Genomic DNA, 22,188 nt, shown 5'->3' on the forward strand with positions numbered 1-22,188 from the left:
ACCACTGTCTCCACCATACACAGAGATAAAGTCAAAATGGATGAAAGATAAATGTGGGCCAGGGAACCACAAGTGTCCTGGGGGAGAACACAGGCAGCCAAGTCCTTCATAGGACCCATACAAATTCTCTCTAGAAGTGTCTCCAGAGGAGAGGAAGCCAAAAACAAAAATAAACATTCTGAACTTTATCAAGACAAAACAAAACAAGAACTTCTGCACATTGAAGGAATAGGCAACAAAAGGTAAAGGCAAACGATGGAATGGGAGAACATATTTGCAGATGCCGCATCTGATAATGGGCTAGTATGCAAACTATCCAGCACTTCATTAGGATTTTTTTTCACATTTTCATTAGACAGCATGTCCATGGAGCTTAGCACACTGTCATGAGAGGAGCAGATTTCCCGTCTTTCACTTTGTATTGTGGTAATTTCTCCACAACATGAGATCTACCCTCTTAACAAAATTGTACCTGTAAGCACACTATTGTGGTTTAAATGTGCAGGGTTCTGGAGCAAACCTCTGGAACCAAGTCATGTTGCATAACAGAAAACCATAATCCTAGAGATGCAAGTCCCCATTGCTCCTCCCACCAGTCCCTGGCAACTACCAATCCATTCTCTGCTTCATCGTTCCCAACACCCAACTTCAGGTGCCCATTGTTGACAAGGCCGATATTCAAGAGATGAGTTTTGACTGGAAAGTAAGGGAGCTTGGTTCAGGAGGCCACTCACGTGGGCTGGAGGAGCACACTTGTGAGGTTTTTCCTAACGCAGAGGATATTAAAGGGTTTTTGGAAGCTAATCATACAAGGGAGTGCAGGGCTTGGAAACATTTCTTTTCCACACGCAGGCTTCCAGGTGCTGGCTACCATCCTTGCCTCAGTACACCCCCATCCCTGGGTCTTCTGCTCAGGGCAGCCACCCATGCTGCTCAAGGCCAGGAAAGAACCACAGTAGAGGAGGACAGAAAACAACCCCAGGGTCACCAATGTGGTCAGAAGTATATTCTGTTCTCACAACCTGGCATGATAAACAGTAAAATATAACCTGGGACCTCACCTGTCCTCTCCAAGAACACTGGGTAATGTTTTATTCAGTGAGCTCAAAGGAGGCTTCCAAGAAAATACCAAAGGATCAAATGACTGGCAGATTGGTGGCAAAGCAGAATAAGACAAATAGAGTTACAAAGCCGTGCTGTTCAAAGCCACATGGTAAAATTTGTCACATCTCCCTCAACAAGCCAACGAAGGAGCTAGCAGTGGTCTCCACAGGGAGAGATAGTGGCCTTGCACAGAACGTGACCCAGGGTAGCCATGGTAGATGGAACTGGTAGAGAAAGTAATTGCTGTATAACCGTATGGCACATATTCAAGGATCTGGAGGAAAGACTGAACGTGTGGGAAAGGGGCTTCCTCTGGGTTCATCCCCCTCCCCACCTCTGCACATCCACTCCAGCTGAACTGATGTGCAGACCCACCCTCTGCCACACCCAGTATCTGTGACCTACTCCCCATAGCTGGTTGCCAGGTGTAGGGACCTGGCAGCCTGAGGCAGTCCTCTGTTCTGTCAGATCCTCTAGACCTGACTGTGCTGAGGGTCCTCCTTTTATCTACCTCACTACCAGATGTCCCTGAGCAGGGGGTGAGGCTGGCACAGGGCCGGGGCACCATGAGAGGGCTCCTCTTGCTGCTTGTGCTCTGGGTAAGGCTGGCTCCTGCCCAGGGTTCTCAAGGCCGTCCCTCATGGCGCTACATCTCCTCTGAGATGGTCATTCCCAGGAAGGAGTTGCACCACGGCAAAAGCATCCAGATGCCAGGCTGGCTGTCCTACAGCCTGCGTTTTGGGGGCAAGAGGCACGTTATCCACATGCGGCGCAAGAAACTCTTCTGGTCCAGGCATCTGCTGGTGATGACTCAGGATGACCAAGGTGCCTTGCAGATGGACTACCCCTTCATCCCTCCTGACTGTTACTACCTCGGCTACCTGGAGGAGGTTCCTCTTTCCATGGTCACCCTGGACACGTGCTATGGGGGACTGGAAGGTATTATGAAATTGGATGACCTTGCCTATGAGATCAAACCCCTCAACAACTCCCAAAGATTTGAACACATTGTTTCTCAGATAGTGGCAGACACCAATGCAACAGGCCCTACCTATAAACTGGGACTGAAGGAGGACAGGGACCCCTTGTTCTCTCAAGCAAATACCAGTGCCATTCCCCGAATTGGTAGTAGGGTCTTTTCCTCCCACAGAGCCATGCTGAAAGGATTTGCTCAAAGTTCCAATTCTATGTATCGTCTATATAATAATGTTACAGCCTGTGCAAAGTTTCTGATCAGTATGGTTAGTTTAATAGACTCAATATATAAAGGTCTTGGTATAAGGTACCATCTTACTGCAGTCCTGATATTTCATGTGAGAGATCCAGTCAACATGAATGATTATAGATTGCCAGCTGGCGAATACTACAGATATCATGCGAACAACTTGTTCAGGATCATAAACCCTAGTTCATCCTTTGTTTTGGTTAGAGACGGGCCACAAGATTATCAAAATGAACCTACATTTGGTGGTATATGTTCTGCTCGATGCCTACATATGATTGGTCTCCTAGGCAGACATTATGTATTGCTCGCCGTGATAATGTCCCAGTATGCTGCGAGAAACTTGGGTCTATATTATGATAATGCTGATTGTGGTTGCCAGAGGAGGTCCACCTGTATCATGTACAGATACCCTGTGTTGACTGATTCCTTTAGTAACTGTTCTTTCATGCACTTACAAAACCTCCTGAGTGTTAACAAGCACTGCCTATTCAATGAAGAGGTGGTATTCTTTAATGCAAGTCTGACACACATACGTTGTGGAAACTCTATAGTGGAGGGTAGAGAAGAGTGTGACTGTGGTTCCCTTAAGGAGTGCAGCAGCAACCCCTGCTGCAGTAATGACTGCAGACTTGAAAGTACATTTCTCTGTGATAAGGGACTATGCTGCACAAACTGCTCCTTCTCTGTTGCTGGGACACTCTGCAGACCAATCCAAAACATCTGTGACCTTCCAGAGTATTGCAAGGGGGGATCCAATCAGTGCCCTGATGATTTCTATATGCAAGATGGAACCGCATGCAGTGAAGGGGGCTACTGCTATCATGGAAACTGTACTGACCGCACTGTGCACTGCAAAGAAATCTTTGGAGCATCCACTGTGGAGGCTCCAGATGCCTGCTACCAAATTAATAAAAAAGGCCACCGATTTGGACACTGTAAAAGAGAGTATGCAGCCAGACGTTTTATTCCTTGTCAGGACCAAGATGTCAAGTGTGGAAGACTGCAGTGTAGTAATGTCACTCATCTCCCTCAGTTGCAAGAACATGTGGGATTCCATCAGTCTAAGATATCAGGGGTCTGGTGTTTTGGAGTGGATTCCCATCGTGGCACAGGAACAAATGATGTTGGTCATGTGAGACCTGGTACCCCCTGTGCTCCTGAAAAATACTGTGCAAATTCTGTCTGCAATGGTACTATAAGTGACATGAATTATGACTGTATCCCTGAGAAATGCAATCGCAGGGGCATTTGCAACAACAACAGGAACTGTCATTGCCACATAGGCTGGGATCCCCCATTCTGCAAATTGCGAGGTAAAGGAGGGAGTATAGACAGTGGACCCCCTCCAAGAAGAAGGCGGGCAGTCAGGCAAAGTCGTGAGGCAGTGGTATATCTGAGAGTCATCTTTGCTCGAATCTATGCCTTCATTGCTGCACTCCTCTTTGGTGTTGCTACCAATGTAAAAAAAATTAAGACAGTCACAGTTAAAGAGCAGATAGTTGATACAGGAAATCCATAAATCAGCCTCCAGACCCTTGAACAATTAACAATCCAAAGGAACATGACTGAAATTATAGACAGCTTGTGGCTGAGCCAACAACCATATTTCCAGGGGTCTGCAGGAGACATGGGGTCCTATGCACTTCATGGGACTCTCATACCAGGTCTGCGATTGGTCTCCGACCAGCTGCTCTGAAATAAATCTTGAAAAGTACATGTTGGTGGCCTCTCCACATGTTTGTAAGCCTGTAAGCACCCAACCTGAGCCCGAGACTCTGTCAGGAAGACCCGAGTCAGTAGCCTGGCCTTGAGCTGAGGACCCTGGCTGCAGAATTCAGGGAGGTTGCTACTGGTTCTTTTAGGGAAAATGCATGATGTTCCTTCAAACCTGTGCCCATGGGCACTGAGGTTTTTCTCACCCTCTGAGTATTCTCCCCTGATCCAGTCCCAAAGTGGGTTCATGGCAATGGAGCACTATTCACACCCACACTGCACATCCCGCACTAGCATGGCTGTGGGCTGTAGGGTAGTATGACTGGGGTTTGATACCACCTAGTGCAAGCACCTCCACCCTGGACAGCATGTTTCTGAATGTGGGAGACCTGGGCCATGATCCTGATTGTTGCACCCCGTGAACTCAATCATAAAGGATGGTAGAAGTGCCAGGGTTGCCTCTAGGATCCTGAAGGACCACTATGCATGTCTGTTCTTCCCTCCCTTCCCTCTTGCCTGCATTTCAGGGACCTGAGCAGTGACCTTAGCTATTATGGTAAATTACAGATGCCATTCTTCAGAACATGACTATGCCAGTCTGTCTGTATCTAAAAAATTTTTCAGTGAACTATTATTCTAGAATGAAGTGTACTATCAATAAAAATAAAATATACAAATGAATAACAAGTTTTATTCCAAATTGAAATCTATAATTATATAGTTTTCCTAATGCAATACAGATAAATGATATATTTTTAAAGATTTTATTTATTTATTCATGAATACACAGTGAGAGGCAGAGACATAGGCAGAGGGAGGTGAAGCAGTCTCCATGCAGGAGCCTGATGTGGGACTCAATCCTGGAACTCCAGGACCACATCCAGAGCCGAAGGCAGATGCTCAATCACTGAGCCACCCAGGTGTTCCCATAAAGTATTTATAATACAAAACTCCCAATAATTTGAAGACATTAACTTCTCCCAGCATCCACAGAAAACCCCTTTTAGCCTATAACTAGGTTTTTCCCCAGTGTTTTCCTGAATGCTTATAGTGTGTGTTGTTTTATTTTATTTATTGCTTTTAGATTTTATTTATTTATTAATGAGAGCCATTGACAGGGAGGTAGAGACACAGGCAGAGGGAAAAGCAGGCTTCTGACAGGGAGTCTGATGTAGGACTTGATCCCAGGACCTTGGGATCATGACCTGAGAGAACAGCAGATGCTCAACCCCTGAGCCACCCAGGCTTCCCTGTGTTGTGTTATATATATTGTTTGAACCCAATCCTATTTTCTCCAAATATATGTTGTTGTTCTAACTCTGAGTTTCCTTCCAGTGTCCAACTTTAGTCTACATTGCAGGTCCTGCTCAATTTTTGTGCCCTATAATTCCATTATTTTAGGGGTGAATACCAAAGGCAAAGGTACATAGGAGATGAGGTACCCATTCACCACCGAGTCCTTGAAATATGGATGGTCAATGGCAAGCCTCCACACCATATGACCACCCTCCTCCTGTGCCATCCCAGTGCAGAATTCCCCTGTGACTGGGAGGGTCTCTCTCTGTCAAGGTCCCTTCCTATGTTCTTAAGGCTCATCTGCACTTCAAATACACTGTTTGGTGATAAGTCTTCATCACATAGGAATCCCCGTCTTCTGTGTGTGTGTGTGTGTGTGTGTGTGTGTGTGTGTGTAGTGTTTATTTTATTTTATTTTTTATTATAAATTTATTTTTCATTGTTCAATTTTCCAACATATAGATTAACACCCATTGCTCATCCCGTTAATTTCCCACCTCAGTGGCTGTCACCCACTCACCCCCACCCCCTGCCCACCTCCCCTTGTTTGTTTCCCAGTTAGGAGTCTCTCATGTTCTGTCTCCCTTTCTGATATTTCCCACTCATTTTTCTCCTTTCCCCTTTACTCCCTTTCACTATTTTTTATATTCCCCAAATGAATGAGACCATATAATGTTTGTCCTTCTCTGATTGACTTATTTCACTTGGCATAATAACCACGTTCCATCCACGTTGAAGCAAATGGTGGGTATGTGTCATTTCTTTTTTTTCTTTTTTTTAATAATAAATTTATTTTTTACTGGTGTTCAATTTGCCAACATACAGAATAATACCCAGTGCTCATCCCTTCAAGTGCCCCCCTCAGTGCCCACCACCCAGTCACCCCCACCCCCCACTCTCCTCCCTTTCCACCACCCCTAGTTCATTTCCCAGAGTTAGGAGTCTTCATGTTCTGTCTCCCTTTCTGATATTTCCTACCCATTTCTTCTCCCTTCCCTTATATTCCCTTTCACTATTATTTATATTCCCCAAATGAATGAGAACATATAATGTTTGTCCTTCTCCAATTGACTCATTTCACTCAGCATAATTCCCTTCAGTTCCATCCACGTTGAAGCAAATGGTGGGTATTTGTCATTTCTAATGGCTGAGTAATATTCCACTGTATACATAGACCACATCTTCTTTATCCACTCATCTTTCTATGGACACCGAGGCTCCTTCCACAGTTTGGCTATTGTGGACATTGCTGCTAGAAACATTGGGGTGCAGGTGTCTCGGCATTTCATTGCATGTGTATCTTTGGGGTAAATCCCCAACAGTGTAATTGCTGGGTGATAGGGCAGATCTATTTTTAACTCTTTGAGGAACCTCCACACAGTTTTCCAGAGTGTCTGCCTCAGTTCACATTCCCTCCAACAGTGCAGGAGGGTTCTCATTTCTCCACATCCTATCCAACATTTTTGGTTTCCTACTTTGTTAATTTTCCCTATTCTGACTGGTGTGAGGTGGTATCTCATTGTGGTTTTGATTTGTATTTCCCTGATGGCAAGTGTTGTTTCTTTTTCTGATTTTTGGTCATTCCATTATAGCTCCTGGCATAGTTCATAGCTTATGATGAGAATCCGGAGATTCTGTATGAGAAAGTGTGAAGTTTCTGGGTCATGTGATGTTTTTCCAGGGTGGAATGCCTTCCCAGGATCCCCCACCCCCATGAGGCAGAGTACAGGCAGGTCACAATGCTCCATGCAGGACTAAGCTGTGTGGGTAGTTCTCTTGATTGTTTTCTTTTGTGCACAGAACATGACCTTTCAGTGGTTCTGGATGTCTCCTCAGTGTTGGGCTGGCTGAGAGACAGGGGCACTTAAAATGGCGGACATCTCAAATTGGATCAAAATGGCTGATCTTCCCGCCAAAGCAGCCATGACCACCACATCATCTCCAGTAAATTGAAGCTTAGATGGGAAACCGAAACTTTCCATCCAGGACTTTCCAGCCAGGGGCCACCCCCCATCGTCTGTACTATCCCACTCCTGGCCAATCACCTAGGGACACGGTGTTCCCTTGCCTAATTTGGCAAGGGACCCACTTGGTACCAGACCCAGCACGAATAAGGCTTGAAAACCCTCGACTCCCCAACCCCTGCACGACTTCCCTGACTCGGGCCACCTCTCTGAGTCACGGAACCTGGCCCAGGAGTGCTCCCCATTAAAAGCCCTCTCGAACCTACTGCCTGGCTCTGCTGTTTTGTTTTGTTTTTTATTTCTCCACCATTCATTTTGGAAAAAAACTAACATTTGGTGCCGAAACCCAGGAGAAGAACTGTGACTGTGACTTGGGATTCTTGAGAACTGTGGGATTCAGGCCTTGCTCCAGGAGGGGGCCTCTCTCCTCTCCCCACCAGGACCTAAGCTGAAACCCAGGAGGAGATCAAGGCCCCACAGTGGTGGGGAGTCTCTCTCCTCTCACCACCAGTACCTTAACTGAACCCAGAGCCTGGAAATGTTGGGTAAGTTCCCTGATTCCGTGCCCCCATCTGGGTGGTCCTGCCTGAAGCTACAGCTGCACCAGGGCACCTCCACCAAGCCCCCAGGTGGCTCTCTGCCGGTCCCTGGGGATCGGGAGATGTCCTCATCTTCACGGTGACCTCCGTTTCTGTCCATGACCCTGAGCTGCAAACGGGGACACCTGTTTTCAGTCTCTGGGTTACCCGGCAGGAATCATGGGAACTGCCCAATCCAAATTCGACCCCAAAACCCCATTGGGCTCCCTGCTGGCTAACTTTAAAGTCTTGGGATATTTCCATGACCTGAGGAAACAACGCCTTATCCATTACTGTACTGTAGTCTGGCCTCAATACCAGTTAGACAATAAGTCTCAATGGCCTTCTGAGGGTACTTTCGATTACCAAATTCTTATGGATCTTGATGACCTTTGCAGATGCCAAGGCAAATGGCTTGAAGTTGCTTATGTATAAGCTTTTTGCGATCTGCAATCTTGTCCATCCCTCTGCTCTCACTGTTCAACTACCCAAGTCCTGCTTGCCCATTCCGCACCTCCTAACATACCTCCTACCAATTCCAATGACCTCAACTCCTACTCCCCTTCTTCCCTTTCCAAAACACTTGAAAACCTCACACATCCTCTCACCCACTTGGGACCATTGGCTCATCCCTCCCCTCCTTACTCTAAACCTAACCTTGTCCCTCCTACTCCCTCCCCTCTGGCTCCCCCATCTCCTCCAACTTCCCCTCCGGTCATCACCCATACTGGGTCTCAGCAAACACCGAGGGACCTTGTCTGTCCCTTGCTGGAGGTGGCGGGGGTTGAGGGAGTGGTCCGCGTTCACATTCCTTTCTCTTTACAAGATCTCTCTCTGATTGGAAAATGGCTGAGCTCTTTTACTGCCAGCCCAGATAACTATACTAAAGAATTTCAGTATTTAGCTCAGGCCCATGACCTCACATGGCACGACCTCCATGTGGTGCAGACCACGACTCTCACTTCTGAAGAGAGAGAGCACATTCAGGCCGCGGTGGGAACATGCCAACCAGGCCCATCTCATGGCCGCCATGATGCCCGTGGGCACCCAGGTGGTCCCAAGGCGGATCCCGGGTGGGATTATCAGGCCGGCCAGGAGGGCCACTCACGCCATGACCGCACGGTGCAATGCCTCCCGGTGGGTACAAGAGCGTCCTCAAACAAGGCGGTCAATTATAACAAACTGTGAGAAATTGTTCAGAACCCCGATGAGAACTGCACCATGTTCTTAAATAGACTTACGGAAGCCTTAACTCAGTATACTCATTTAGACCCAGCTTCCCCAGCGGGGACGACTGTGCTGGCGACCCATTTTATTTCCCAGTCAGTGCCAGACTTTCGGAAAAAACTTAAAAACGTGGAGGAGGATCCTTAAACTCCCATCCCAGACCTGGTGAAAATGGCCTTTAAAATTTTTAACATCTGGGAGGAGGCTGCCAAACAGAAACCGCAAGCCAGACTCTAGCAGAAAGTCCAATTACAAACCCAAGCCTTGGTTGCTGCCCTGAGGCCAGAAAACTCTGGGGATCAGAAAAAAGAAGGAAATAGTCATGCCCCTCCTGGAATCTGTTTCAAATATGGGACTGAGGGACACTGGGCCCGTCACTGTCCTAATCCAAATGAGCCCACCCGGCCATGCCCTCAATGTAAGATGATGGGCCACTGGAAGTCCGACTCTCCCAGACTCGGGGCGTCCTTGGCGCCTCCACATGGAGGAGACCCTGAAACAGTGAGTCCGGCTTTCCAACTCTGGGTATGGAGGACGACTGACGGCGCCCAGACTCAGACACGCCAAGCCCAGGAGTACGTTCCAGGTAGTGAGTAAGTCCATATCCTTCTTGCTGGACAGGGGGGGCCTATTCTGTCCTGCCCTCCTACTCAGGACCTAATCAACCCTCCCCAGTGATGGTGATGGGAATTGATGGCACCTCCTCCAGTCCTAGGTGAACCCCGCTCCTTACTTGTAGCTTGGACGGGTTCCCTTTTGCTCAGTCTTTCCTTATCATTCCCTCTTGCCCAGTTCGCCTTCTTGGAAGGGACATTCTCCATAAACTAAAGGCCACTATATGGCTCTCCCCCTCTCCCACCACTCTAGCCACCTAATTCTTCCCCTTCTGGCGTCCGAATCCCCTACACCCCCTTCCCGCCTTCTGTTTGTCAATTCCCAGGTCTGGGATACCTCCAAGCCAGTTGTGGCATCACACCATCAACCTATAAAAAATAAGACTCAAAGACCAATCTATGTATCCAGCCCATCCTCAGTTCACCATTTTCCTGACACACTGACAAGGATTCAAGCCCATCATAGACTGCCTCAAACAACAGGGGCTCCTTATACCTATGAGCTCGCCCTGTAATACCCCTATCCTCCCCGTAAGGAAGCCCACTGGGGCATATCGCCTCGTTCAGGACCTAAGACTCATCAATGAGGCCGTTATACCCCTTCACCTGGTAGTGCCCAACCCGTATACTCTTCTTTCCAAAGTCCCACCCAACACCACTCATTTTTCCATCCTAGACCTGAAGGACGCCTTCTTCACTGTCCCCTTACACCCTGATTCCTACTTTCTCTTCACCTTTACCTGGGAGGACCCAGACACACACATCTCGGGGCAGCTTATGTGGATGGTCCTCCCTCAGGGTTTTTGAGATAGCCCCCACCTCTTTGGACAGGACCTCGACTTCCCTACCAAAGTGGCCATTATACATTGCCAAGGACATCGGATATCCCAGGACCTTGTTTCTTGAGGGAACAACAAAGCTGACACTGTGGCCAAACAAATGGCTAAAGAAACTTCCCCAGCCCCTCCCTGTTCCTGAATACACCTCACACCCCTTCATATACACATGAGGAACTTAACATCCTCAAACAAATGGGGGGAAACCTGGAGATAAGGGATGGATCTTTCTCCAGGAAAACATTGCCCTCCCAAACAAACTCCTCCATACCCTACTTACTGAAATCCATGTCTCTACACATAGGACCTAAGGCTTTATATCACTCCCTGTCACCCATTTTGTATCATCCTCATCTCTGTAGGGCTATCGAGACTGTCCATCATGCATGTAAAACATGTTACTCTGTTAACTCATAAGGAGGGATCCATCAACTGGGGCCCAACCACCAACTGAGGGGACACCAACTGGGCAAGGACTGGCAACTTGACTTCACTCGTATGCCCCATCATAAAGCCTTCCGATATGTCTTAACTTTAGTGTATACATTTACAGGTTGGATCAAAGCTTTCCCCACTGCTTGAGAGACTGCTGACGTTGCTGAAATACTTATTGAACACATTATTCCCAGATTTGTTCTTCCTCAAAACTTACAGTCAGATAACGGGCTGGCTTTCATATCCAGCATCACCTAGCAGGTCTCTGAAAGTCTCAACATCTGGAAACTGCATGTACCCTACCATCCCCAGTCCTCAGGTAAGGTAGAGAAGGCCAATGGCCTTCTCAAGGAACAGCTTACTAAATTAATCCTTGAGACACGCTTGTCATGGCCTTCCCTCCTCCACCTTGCCCTAACCAGGCTTAGGGCAACCCCAAGGGGACCCTCAGGACTTAGCCCTTTTGAATTACTGTATGGGCGACCCTTTCTACTTACTAATAACCTTCCCTCATCGCCACCCCCCTCCTCTCCTATCTACCTTACCTGACTCTCTTGAGAGCCCCTTCTCCGAGCCCATGTCAATTCTGTCATTCCTGTTCCAGGGGTCCCAACTCCTGACACGTTACAGGATCTGTCCCCCAGAGATAGTGTTTTACTAAAATAATTACACTCTAATACTCTACAACCCAGGTGGACACGCCCCCATATAGTAATCCTTACTACTCCAACTGCAGCAAAACTTTTAGGATACCCCTCCTGGGTCCACCTATCTAAACTAAAACAAGCTCCCTCTCAAGATGAGTGGACAGCCCAACCTCTGGGGCCTACTAAGATATGGCTTTCATGCCACCCTCCTCCTCCTGACCCTTTTACCCACTTAACTGGGGCAGTCGATTGTAGCCAATGCATGCATGGCACAGGAAGTAGCCGCTATTTCCAATCCTATACTTTCAGACTCCAGCAATGTTACCAGGGAAAAACTCCGACCGCTTATTGGGGCAGGCCTGACCACAGGTGTTGCCACTGGAGCGGCAGGTCTCAGAACTTCAATAAACTTTTATTACAAGCTTTCCTAGGCATTTAATGATGACATGGAACAGATCGCTGATTCCCTTACTGCCCTGCAGATGCAGATTACCAGCCTTGCAGCCATCGCCCTACAAAACAGATGAGCCTTAGATCTCTTAACAGCAGAAAAAGGGGGGACTTGTCTCTACTTAAATGAAGAATGTTGCTATTATGTTAACCAGTTGGACATAATCACCTCCAAAATTCATGAACTCAGAGACTGGATACAGTTGAGATGCCAGGATTCCCACCTATGGGGTCTATACCCCTGCACTTGGGTAACTTGGCTCCTCCCCCTAGCGGGACCCCTGTGCTTAATCTTGTTACTAATCTCTGTTGCTCCTTGCCTTGTTAGATGCCTACAAGAACGCCTTTGAGAGATGACGCGAGTTTCAGTAAATCTGCTCCTCCTACAGCCCTACTCTCACCTGCCCACCTCCGACTACCCACCTACAACTACCCCTATAATGACTACCCCTATAACGATGCCCAACTGTCAGCAGGAAGTAGCCAGAATGAAGTCGACACCCCTCACACCATTATATAGAACAAAAGGTCAGAACGTTGGGCTGGCTGAGAGACAGGGGCACTTAAAATGGCGGACATCTCAAATTGGGTCAAAATGGCTGATCTTCTCACCAAAGCAGCCATGACCACCACATCATCTCCAGTAAATCGAAGCCTAAACGGGAAACCGAAACTTTCCATCCAGGACTTTCCAGCCAGGGACCACTCCCCATCCTCTGTACTATCCCCACCCCCAGCCAATCACCTAAGGACACGGTGTTCTCTTGCCTAATTTGGCAAGGGACCCACCCGGATCCAGACCCAGAACCAATAAGGCTTAAAAACCCCACACTCCCCAACACTGGCACAGCTTCCCTGACTCAGGCCACCCAGGGGAATTCTATCAAATGTTTAAAGTTCACTCAGCATAATACCCTCCAGTTCCATCCACGTTGAAGCAAATGGTGGGTATTTGTCATTTCTAATAGCTGAGTGAAGTAAGTCAGTCGGAGAAGGACAAACATTATATGTTCTCATTCATTTGGGGAATATAAATAATAGTGAAAGGGAAAATAAGGGAAGGGAGAAGAAATGTGTGGGAAATATCAGAAAGGGAGACAGAACGTAAAGACTGCTAACTCTGGGAAACGAACTAGGGGTGGTAGAAGGGGAGGAGGGCGGGGGGTGGGAGTGAATGGGTGACGGGCACTGGGTGTTATTCTGTATGTTAGTAAATTGAACACCAATAAAAAAAAAAGACTTAGTTAAAGAGAAAAAAAAATGTTTAAAGTTGTAGTGACAACTTTCCCATCTTTATTGATTTAATTTCTCTAGGCTTGGCATAGGGTCATAAAGGGCATTTGTTTGTGAGCTGTGTGGTGTAATGTGACATAGCAGCAGACTCATCAGGTGTGAACACAGAGCATTCTGTTTGGTAAATGGCACAGGCTCTCCTTTGTGAGGTGGTGAGGTCCTACTCTGAAGGACAACTTTCTCTAGTAGTCTTTTCAGGATTCAGTAAGGAATTTGGTAAGGATTGTTGTGCCCAAGATTGTGAATCTGAGAAACCACCGAGGAGCCAACACCGATGTAAGTACACGAGGGTTTATTAACAAGCTCAAGCTTGGGTTCAAGTATACCTGACACAGCGGAGTAAGGATTTGGATCCTGAGATAGGTTCCAGCTTAGTTTTATGGGTTGGTCTAGGGGACCTCCAGGAGGGGGGAGGAATTTCTCAAGTTCTGTTTACATTCTGATATGGGGCTTTCAAAGGCATTAAGCTCTGTTCTCATTCTGATATGGGACTTTCTGCCATGGGTGGTGAGCTCTGTTCTCATTCTAATATGGGGCTTTCTAGGGCGTTAAGCTGTTTCTTCCTGTAACTGAAGTAAGGTAAAGTTCAGCTGTTAATCACAGGGGTCAGAGATGGCTGTACTTATGCTAACACTGAACTTAAGGTGGAATGGCCTTAATTTTCTTGGCCTCCACATTTCCCCCTCTCAGAGGAACCTAAGAAAGGACTGAATCATGGGTCTAGGTTGCTCTCAGGGTGAGCCAGGGGGAATGATTAAACCAGGATTTGAACCAACCTTGTTGCTGTTCTCATTCCCATTTATGTCCCAGTGAAGAAGCAACATCCTATGTTTAAGGCAGCACATAACCACCCCCCTTTGTTGTAAGAAGACTAAGTCTAATCTTCTATTTTGAAGGACAACCTCAGACTAGGGAGTCTTAGAGGTGGGAAATAAATGAGAATGGTGCTGTCTTAGCTTTAGGGGATTGTCCTTGTCTGGTTGGCTTTTCCATTCTGTAACAAAATCCTTGAGAATGGCGTGTAGGTCAGCTGGCCTGGGTGTAGTGGACCCAGGGAGTAATCCCATCGACCTTGATAGTGGTGGGGGTAGTCAGGATCACGATGTAGGGTCCCTTCCAGCGAGGTTGAAGTGTCTGGTGTTGGTATCTCTGCACGTACACCCAGTCATCCAGCCGATATCGATGGGGGTCCGGGGGTGGCCCAGTCTCGTAGAGGGTCCTCAGCTTAGGCCACACCTGCTCATGGGTTCGTTGTAACATTTGGAGGGAGAAAAGAAGTTGTTGATCATCAAACCCAGAAAGCACCTCAGGTTTTGAATTGGGGGTAATAGGTGGAGGAAGATCGAACATGATCTCGTAGGGAGTCAGTCCCATCTTATATGGGGAATTCCTCACCCTATATAGGGTGAAGGAGAAGAGAGTCACCCAGTCCCCACCAGTCTCCAGGGCTAATTCATTTAAGGTCTCCTTTAATGTTCTACCTGTCCTGAGCTTTGGGGCCTATATGCACATGTAATTTCCAATCTGCCCCCAAGTACTAGTGCCACTCCCTATGTTACCTTAGAGATAAATCCTGGTCCGTTGTCTGATCCAATCTTAACAGGAAAACCATACCTCAGTAAGATGTCTTCCAGCAGTTTCTTGGTTGCGGTCTGTGCTGTTTCATGTTTGGCGGGAAATGCCTCTGTCCATCCTGAAAAAGTATCTACAAACACTAGTAAATACCTGTATCCATATTTTTCAGGTTTTACCTCAGTGAAGTCCACTTCCCAGTAGGCTCCTGGGCGGTCCCCTCGGAGCCGAGTGCCCGGGTTAGATCTATGGGTAGTTGCATTAGTTAACTGGCATGTGTGGCAGCTTGCCACAATCTGCTCCATCTTTGCTCGAGAGTTTTTACTAGTGATCTTTGCATGTCGTATGAGGTCTACCATCTTCCTTATTCCCATGTGAGTACTCTGGTGCATTTTGGATAGGACTCATTGTCCTAGTTCCTCTGGCAGGATGATGCTGGAGTCTGTGGCCCTCCACCAGCCACATAAGCACTGGGTCATAGGCAAGCGTTTGATCCAGTGTAAATCAGCATCAGTATAATTGGGGGTGTCTGGCAGGGTCAGTGCCCCTGGATCGGGGAGCATGGTTGTTAAGACCTGGGTCACCGAAAGGGCCACCTCCTTTGCTTTTGAATTGGCTAGACAGTTTCCCCCAGCTACTGGTGTACCTATCTTTTGGTGTCCTGGACAATGGATGACAGCTAATGCCTTGGGCAGCCAGAGGGCCCTCAGGAGTTCAAGGATCTCTGTTTTGTTTTTAATAGTCTTTACTTCTGCTGTCAGAAGCCCTCTCTCTCTGTAAAGGGCTCCGTGGGTGTGAGTGGTGGCTCTTGGGTGCTAAAGGCAGGCTGAAGAAGGCGTCTTTTAAATCTAATACCGTATACCAAGTTTTGTATGGAGACAGGGTAGAGAGGAAGGTGTATGTGTTTGGGACCGTAGGGTGCATGATAGGAGTCCCAGCAGATGAGGAGGCAGGAAAAAGAAGTTATTTGATTAAATAATAGCTGAAAAGTTCCCCAATCTCAGGAAGAACACAGACTTCAAAATCCTAGAAGCACAGAGAAGTCCCACTGATCCAATCATAGGGCTGCACCTCCTTACCCAAGTCCTCCCTGAAGTCCCCTCCTCTTCCTCCCATCACATGTGCGCTAGGTTCTAATCTGGGGATGGTAGACATCACACACAGTGAGCTGACATCAGCACCCAAAGGACTACTGAGTTATTCCCTTCAGGTGGAAGATCCTCCAATCCAGCTCCTCATCCTGAGGAGCCTCATGGATCCAGTAGAAGCTTCTGGTCTCTGTGTGCACACAATGCACACGTGACCTCCACAATCAGCTGGTGACCTTGGGGGAAGGAAAGCTTCCACCTGAGACTCTGGTTTTCCTTGGTCCATTTCTATAATCACTTTATACTGTGTAAGGCTTCTAAGAAACATTTGTCTCATTTACCCCCCTAAATCATACTTTTTCATACTTAGAACAACCATTTCTCTCTATTGTTCTACCAGTTTTCATACTTGTTTAGTGGAATGATTCCTTATACCATATTTTGAATGTATCTGCTAGATCCTGGACATCCATTCCTCCCTATTCTCCAGCTCCACAAACATGGGTCATCAAACCAAAACCCATAGGTTTCCCTCCTTTGATGCAGAGGGGACACTGACTCCACACAAGCCCCTCCTGGAGCAGGACCCCATCCCCACCACTGACCCACAACACACTCCCTGAGTCAGTGTCCTTTCTTGTTCCATCCAAGAATTTATGATTTGCTGCGAGGCCTGCCCTGCTCTCAACAGACACGGTAAATGTGATAATGATTTATACTCTCGTGTGTGTGTGTGTGTGTGTGTGTGCATGTGCATGTGTGCATACGTGTGTGACCTCCATATTCCACATCCTAATAACAACCTTGAGGAGTTACCAATGCTCTTCCATGTTACCACTAATATGAATGCTGGTAGTTTGGTTCATTACAGTGACACTTCCAGAAGTTCTCAGTTTTGCTTTCTACTCCTGATCCATCTATAGCTTCCTGTCCATCATTTGGTTTATGCTACTTCTATCAACCTTACACGCTGAGCAGGGGGGTTCTCTAATGAGAAGGTGGAAACTCCTAAAGGAGAAGTTGAGTGCACTGAGATATGTGTCATTAAATAATGAGTAGGGGAAATAGAAAGAAAGTGTAAGCAAATTTCTTTAGAGAATGTAAAAAATAGTTTATATTAAAACAAATGTCATAAATTACAAAGTTAATAAGAAGGCACTTAATCGTGTGTCTAGAGAGCCTCCCTAGATAACCTGCTTCATGGAGAGGAAGCCCCAGACCCTGACAGGAAACCTGCCCAGAACCTTCATCTGCATCTGCACTGCTCCTGGCCTTCAAGACAGAAGTGGTGAGGAGTGTGCACCACCTGGTGGTCCCGATCCCCTTCTACAGGGAGGTTTGTGTCTGGGCTCACATTGAGGTCCCCTCACGGTGTCACTCGCACAGTAATACACGGCCGTGTCCTCGGCTCTCAGGCTGTTCATCTGCAGATACAGCGTGTTCTTGGCGTTGTCTCTGGAGATGGTGAATCGGCCCTTCACAGCGTCTGCATACCTTGTGCTACTTCCACCATTGCTAATGTAGGCGACCCACTGTAGCCCCTTCCCTGGAGCTTGGCGGACCCAGTCCATGTCGTAGCTACTGAAGGTGAATCCAGAGGCCACACAGGAAAGTCTCAGGGACCCCCCAGGCTTCACCAGGTCTCCCCCAGACTCCACCAGCAGCACCTCACCCTGGACACCTGCAGACACAAGACATCCTGGTCACGAACCTGTCCCAAATCCCGTTTATCTCACTCATCTCCACTCCCATACTCAAGGTCTCTTGTTCTCCATGAATTACCTTTTAAAATAGTGACAAGGAACACCCAGCTGAGCGCAGACTCCATGGTGCGTTGTCTGTGTTCTGTCCTGATCCCAGAATGGCGTCACCTGGGGATCTGGTGCTGGGGCTCCTCTGCTAGTTGCAGGGTCAGTGTTGGGCTGGTTTAATCAGCAGAAAGAAGGCCTTATTTGCATGTCCTCTGAGTATATATTCAGCTCTTGACTAAAATTCTATTCTAAGAAGTTAATAGCAAGGATTGCATTACCTTTGCAGATCTCTTTGTGCAGATGTCACTGTGGAAATAAGTTCTCATCTGTGAGTGATGTTATCTTTTTTTAAAAAAGTTTCCTTTTATTGGAGTTCAGTTTGCCAACATATAGCACAACACCCAGTGCTCATCCCATCAAGTGCCCCCCTCAGTGCCTGTTACCCAGTCACTCCCACCCCCTGCCCACCTCCCTTTCCACTACCCCTTGTTCATTTCCCAGAGTTAGGAATCTCTCATGTTCTGTGTGAGCAGTGTTATTTTTTCATTTCTGTTTGCTTTCTAAAAAAACCTTTCATCAATATAGGTCATTTTTAGTCTGGCATTTTATCTCATGTTAAAATGTAATCCTAAATATTTATTTTTGATCTCATTAAAGGAATATTTTTGTTAATTTTATATAGATAATTTTTTTGTGTGGAATCATAGCTGTATTTGTTTATTTTATGTCCTGGATATTCCTTGTAATCCTGAATTAATTCCTAACTTTTGTGGAGTTGTAGACTCCACAACATGACTACATGATTGCCCCTGTAGCAGATCATGTCATTTGGAAACAAAGAATTTTTCTTTCTCTCTATTGATTATGATTTTATTGCCTAATTTCCCTGGTAGGTCTTCAAATCGTTTGGGCAGAAAGATTTCTCTTCTATTCTTCTGGTTTGTTTGTCTTGTCTGATAACTCAATAGGTAATTTACAGATCTAAGGAGAGATGCATTTCATTTTCCAGGTGCATGAGCCATGTAAAATACAACATCCAGACAATGACCATTGCAGGCAGCGCTTCTGTCTGTTAGACAATAGACATTGCATTTTGGATATCTAAGACCAGGATTTGGGTTTGTGTCAGTCAATGAGTGAGGAACTGACAAGGGTTGCTTGTATAACCTTCTGGGCCCTGTGATCTCTACTCTGTTTCTGAGGATGTTTTTCCTCTCTTGATGCAGAGAAGGGGTGGATCCCACCAAAGATTTATTTCCTAACCTCTGCGGGACTCACTTTCCATGAGTGGACTTAACTTCCTGAAACAGCTTCAGTACCAGTGAGTTTACATATAAACTAAGCAATAGGATGGCAGAGCTGAGATATACTAAACACCAGGTCATGCCACCAGGATGGTGTAGAAACCCTCTAGATGAATGAATGCATATAAACATATAGATAAAGGGTAAACAATTATTGCAGGTGTTTGAGGGTTTCCAGTAATGAGCTCACCTTTGGAAACCCCCCTCGTCTATGGAGGGAGAGTAACAGACACAGGTGGGTATTAGGTTGGGGACATGGGGGACCAACGTCATTCTCAGTGGTGAGGCGCACACCCCACAGCAGTCAGCATAACACAACTCTGGAAGAAGATGGTACCACTCAAATCTCACTGTGTCATCAGAGACACTTCTTGTGGACATGCCAGAGCATCATTACTTGGGTTCATGTGTCACTAGGGTCATATCGTACCCTGTTCTGACTGCTGTAACATTGTGCAAGGACTGGATGCATTTAAACAGCAGATACTCGAGACGCCTGTGTGGCTCAGTGCTTGGGCATCTGCCTTTGGCTCAGGTCATCCTGGAGTCCCAGGATCCAGTCCCAGATTGGGCTCCCTGCATGGAGCCTGCTTCTCCTTCTGCCTAGTCTCTGCCTCTGTGTCTGTGTCTCTCATGAGTAAATATATGAAATATCAAAAGAAAAGGGACACCTGAGTGGTTCTGAATAGAATAAATGGCAGAAGGATGAAGACTTCCATCATTCTTCCTGCCCACAGGCTTGATCTGGAACATCCATTTCCTCCTGCCTTGGAGACAGTTACACATGCATGTCCCCTGGTTCTCCAATGAAAGACTAGGGCAGAGTCAAATGAAAATTTCTCTACTGGCTTTTCTGGGTATCGACCTAAGGACTACACATCATAGACTTCTCAGCCTATTCAGTCACGGGAGTCAATCAGCTATTAGTTATATTCCTTAGGAGAACCCTGACCAGTTCATGCTATTGTCTCTTGTGGGGTAAAGTAATTTCAGAAAGATCTCATCCTACAATATCCTGAGAAGCAAACTGCTGTGAATGAAGCATCATGTTGTGTGTTTTTGGCAAAAGCTGGGTGAGGATTGTGAGCAGCAATGAGATCCTGGAGAAACCTCATGATACAAGAAGGGGGAGATGCCCGGTGTTTGGACTCACATGGTGGAAGCCAACTTCTGTTCATTCTGGGGTCAATTCCTAGAACTTGCAGACGGGGAAGTGCAAATGGGATCTCAGGGCGATATAATCATGTATGTAATAGGGGCAGATAATGATTTCGACTAAGGAATATTCTAATAAGATGAGTCCATTTGAAGTGAAATTTTAAATATCGATTCATGTAGTGATTGATATAGAGTCAACTGTTGGTAATCACATATTTCTGTATTTTGTCCATCAATAAATTTCATTTTTAGGTATTTTTCATGTAAATATTTTATAAAAATTTGTATTTCACACCCTATAGCACTTCCTGTCCTACCTGCATTTTTTTTTTGTTTAGAGTTTTTTTTTTATTGGTGTTCAATTTACTAACATACAGAATAACACCCAGTGCCCGTCACCCATTCACTCCCACCCCCCGCCCTCCTCCCCTTCTACCACCCCTAGTTCGTTTCCCAGAGTTAGCAGTCTTTACGTTCTGTCTCCCTTTCTGATATTTCCCACACATTTCTTCTCCCTTCCCTTATTTTCCCTTTCACTATTATTTATATTCCCCAAATGAATGAGAACATATAATGTTTGTCCTTCTCCGACTGACTTACTTCACTCAGCATAATACCCTCCAGTTCCATCCACGTTGAAGCAAATGGTGGGTATTTGTCATTTCTAATAGCTGAGTAATATTCCATTGTATACATAAACCACATCTTCTTTATCCATTCATCTTTCGTTGGACACCGAGGCTCCTTCCACAGTTTGGCTATCGTGGCCATTGCTGCTATAAACATCGGGGTGCAGGTGTCCCGGCGTTTCACTGCATCTGTATCTTTGGGGTAAATCCCCAGCAGTGCAATTGCTGGGTCGTAGGGCAGGTCTATTTTTAACTGTTTGAGGAACCTCCACACAGTTTTCCAGAGTGGCTGCACCAGTTCACATTCCCACCAACAGTGTAAGAGGGTTCCCTTTTCTCCGCATCCTCTCCAACATTTGTTGTTTCCTGCCTTGCTAATTTTCCCCATTCTCACTGGTGTGAGGTGGTATCTCATTGTAGTTTTGATTTGTATTTCCCTGATGACAAGTGATGCAGAGCATTTTCTCATATGCATGTTAGCCATGTCTATGTCTTCCTCTGTGAGATTTCTGTCCATGTCTTTTGCCCATTTCATGATTGGATTGTTTGTTTCTTTGGTGTTGAGTTTAATAAGTTCTTTATAGATCTTGGAAACTAGCCCTTTATCTGATATGTCATTTGCAAATATCTTCTCCCATTCTGTAGGTTGTCTTTGAGTTTTGTTGACTGTATCCTTTGCTGTGCAAAAGCTTCTTATCTTGATGAAGTCCCAATAGTTCATTTTTGCTTTTGTTTCTTTTGCCTTCGTGGATGTATCTTGCAAGAAGTTACTATGGCCGAGTTCAAAAAGGGTGTTGCCTGTGTTCTTCTCTAGGATTTTGATGGAATCTTGTCTCACATTTAGATCTTTCATCCATTTTGAGTTTATCTTTGTGTATGGTGAAAGAGAGTGGTCTAGTTTCATTCTTCTGCATGTGGATGTCCAATTTTCCCAGCACCATTTATTGAAGAGACTGTCTTTCTTCCAATGGATAGTCTTTCCTCCTTTATCGAATATTAGTTGCCCATAAAGTTCAGGGTCCACTTCTGGATTCTCTATTCTGTTCCACTGATCTATGTGTCTGCTTTTGTGCCAGTACCACACTGTCTTGATGACCACAGCTTTGTAGTACAACCTGAAATCTGGCATTGTGATGCCCCCAGATATGGTTTTCTTTTTTAAAATTCCCCTGGCTATTCGGGGTCTTTTCTGATTCCACACAAATCTTAAAATAATTTGTTCTAACTCTCTGAAGAAAGTCCATGGTATTTTGATAGGGATTGCATTAAACGTGTATATTGCCCTGGGTAACATTGACATTTTC

General features: G+C 46.2%; 1 gene segment (V, D, J or C); it reads right to left on the bottom strand.

The window, feature by feature from the left end:
* The window catches only part of LOC144321261 (Ig mu chain C region-like), a 137,356-nt gene extending 119,388 nt beyond the window's left edge, over window positions 1-17,968 (bottom strand). Inside the window, 2 exon segments of the C gene segment in view lie at window positions 17,397-17,723; window positions 17,825-17,968. Coding sequence covers window positions 17,397-17,723; window positions 17,825-17,870 — 373 coding nt within the window.
* Window positions 17,969-22,188: the final 4,220 nt, after the last annotated feature.

This window comes from Canis aureus, chromosome 9, assembly GCF_053574225.1.
Source record: "Canis aureus isolate CA01 chromosome 9, VMU_Caureus_v.1.0, whole genome shotgun sequence".
In the NCBI taxonomy this organism is placed as follows: domain Eukaryota; kingdom Metazoa; phylum Chordata; class Mammalia; order Carnivora; family Canidae; genus Canis; species Canis aureus.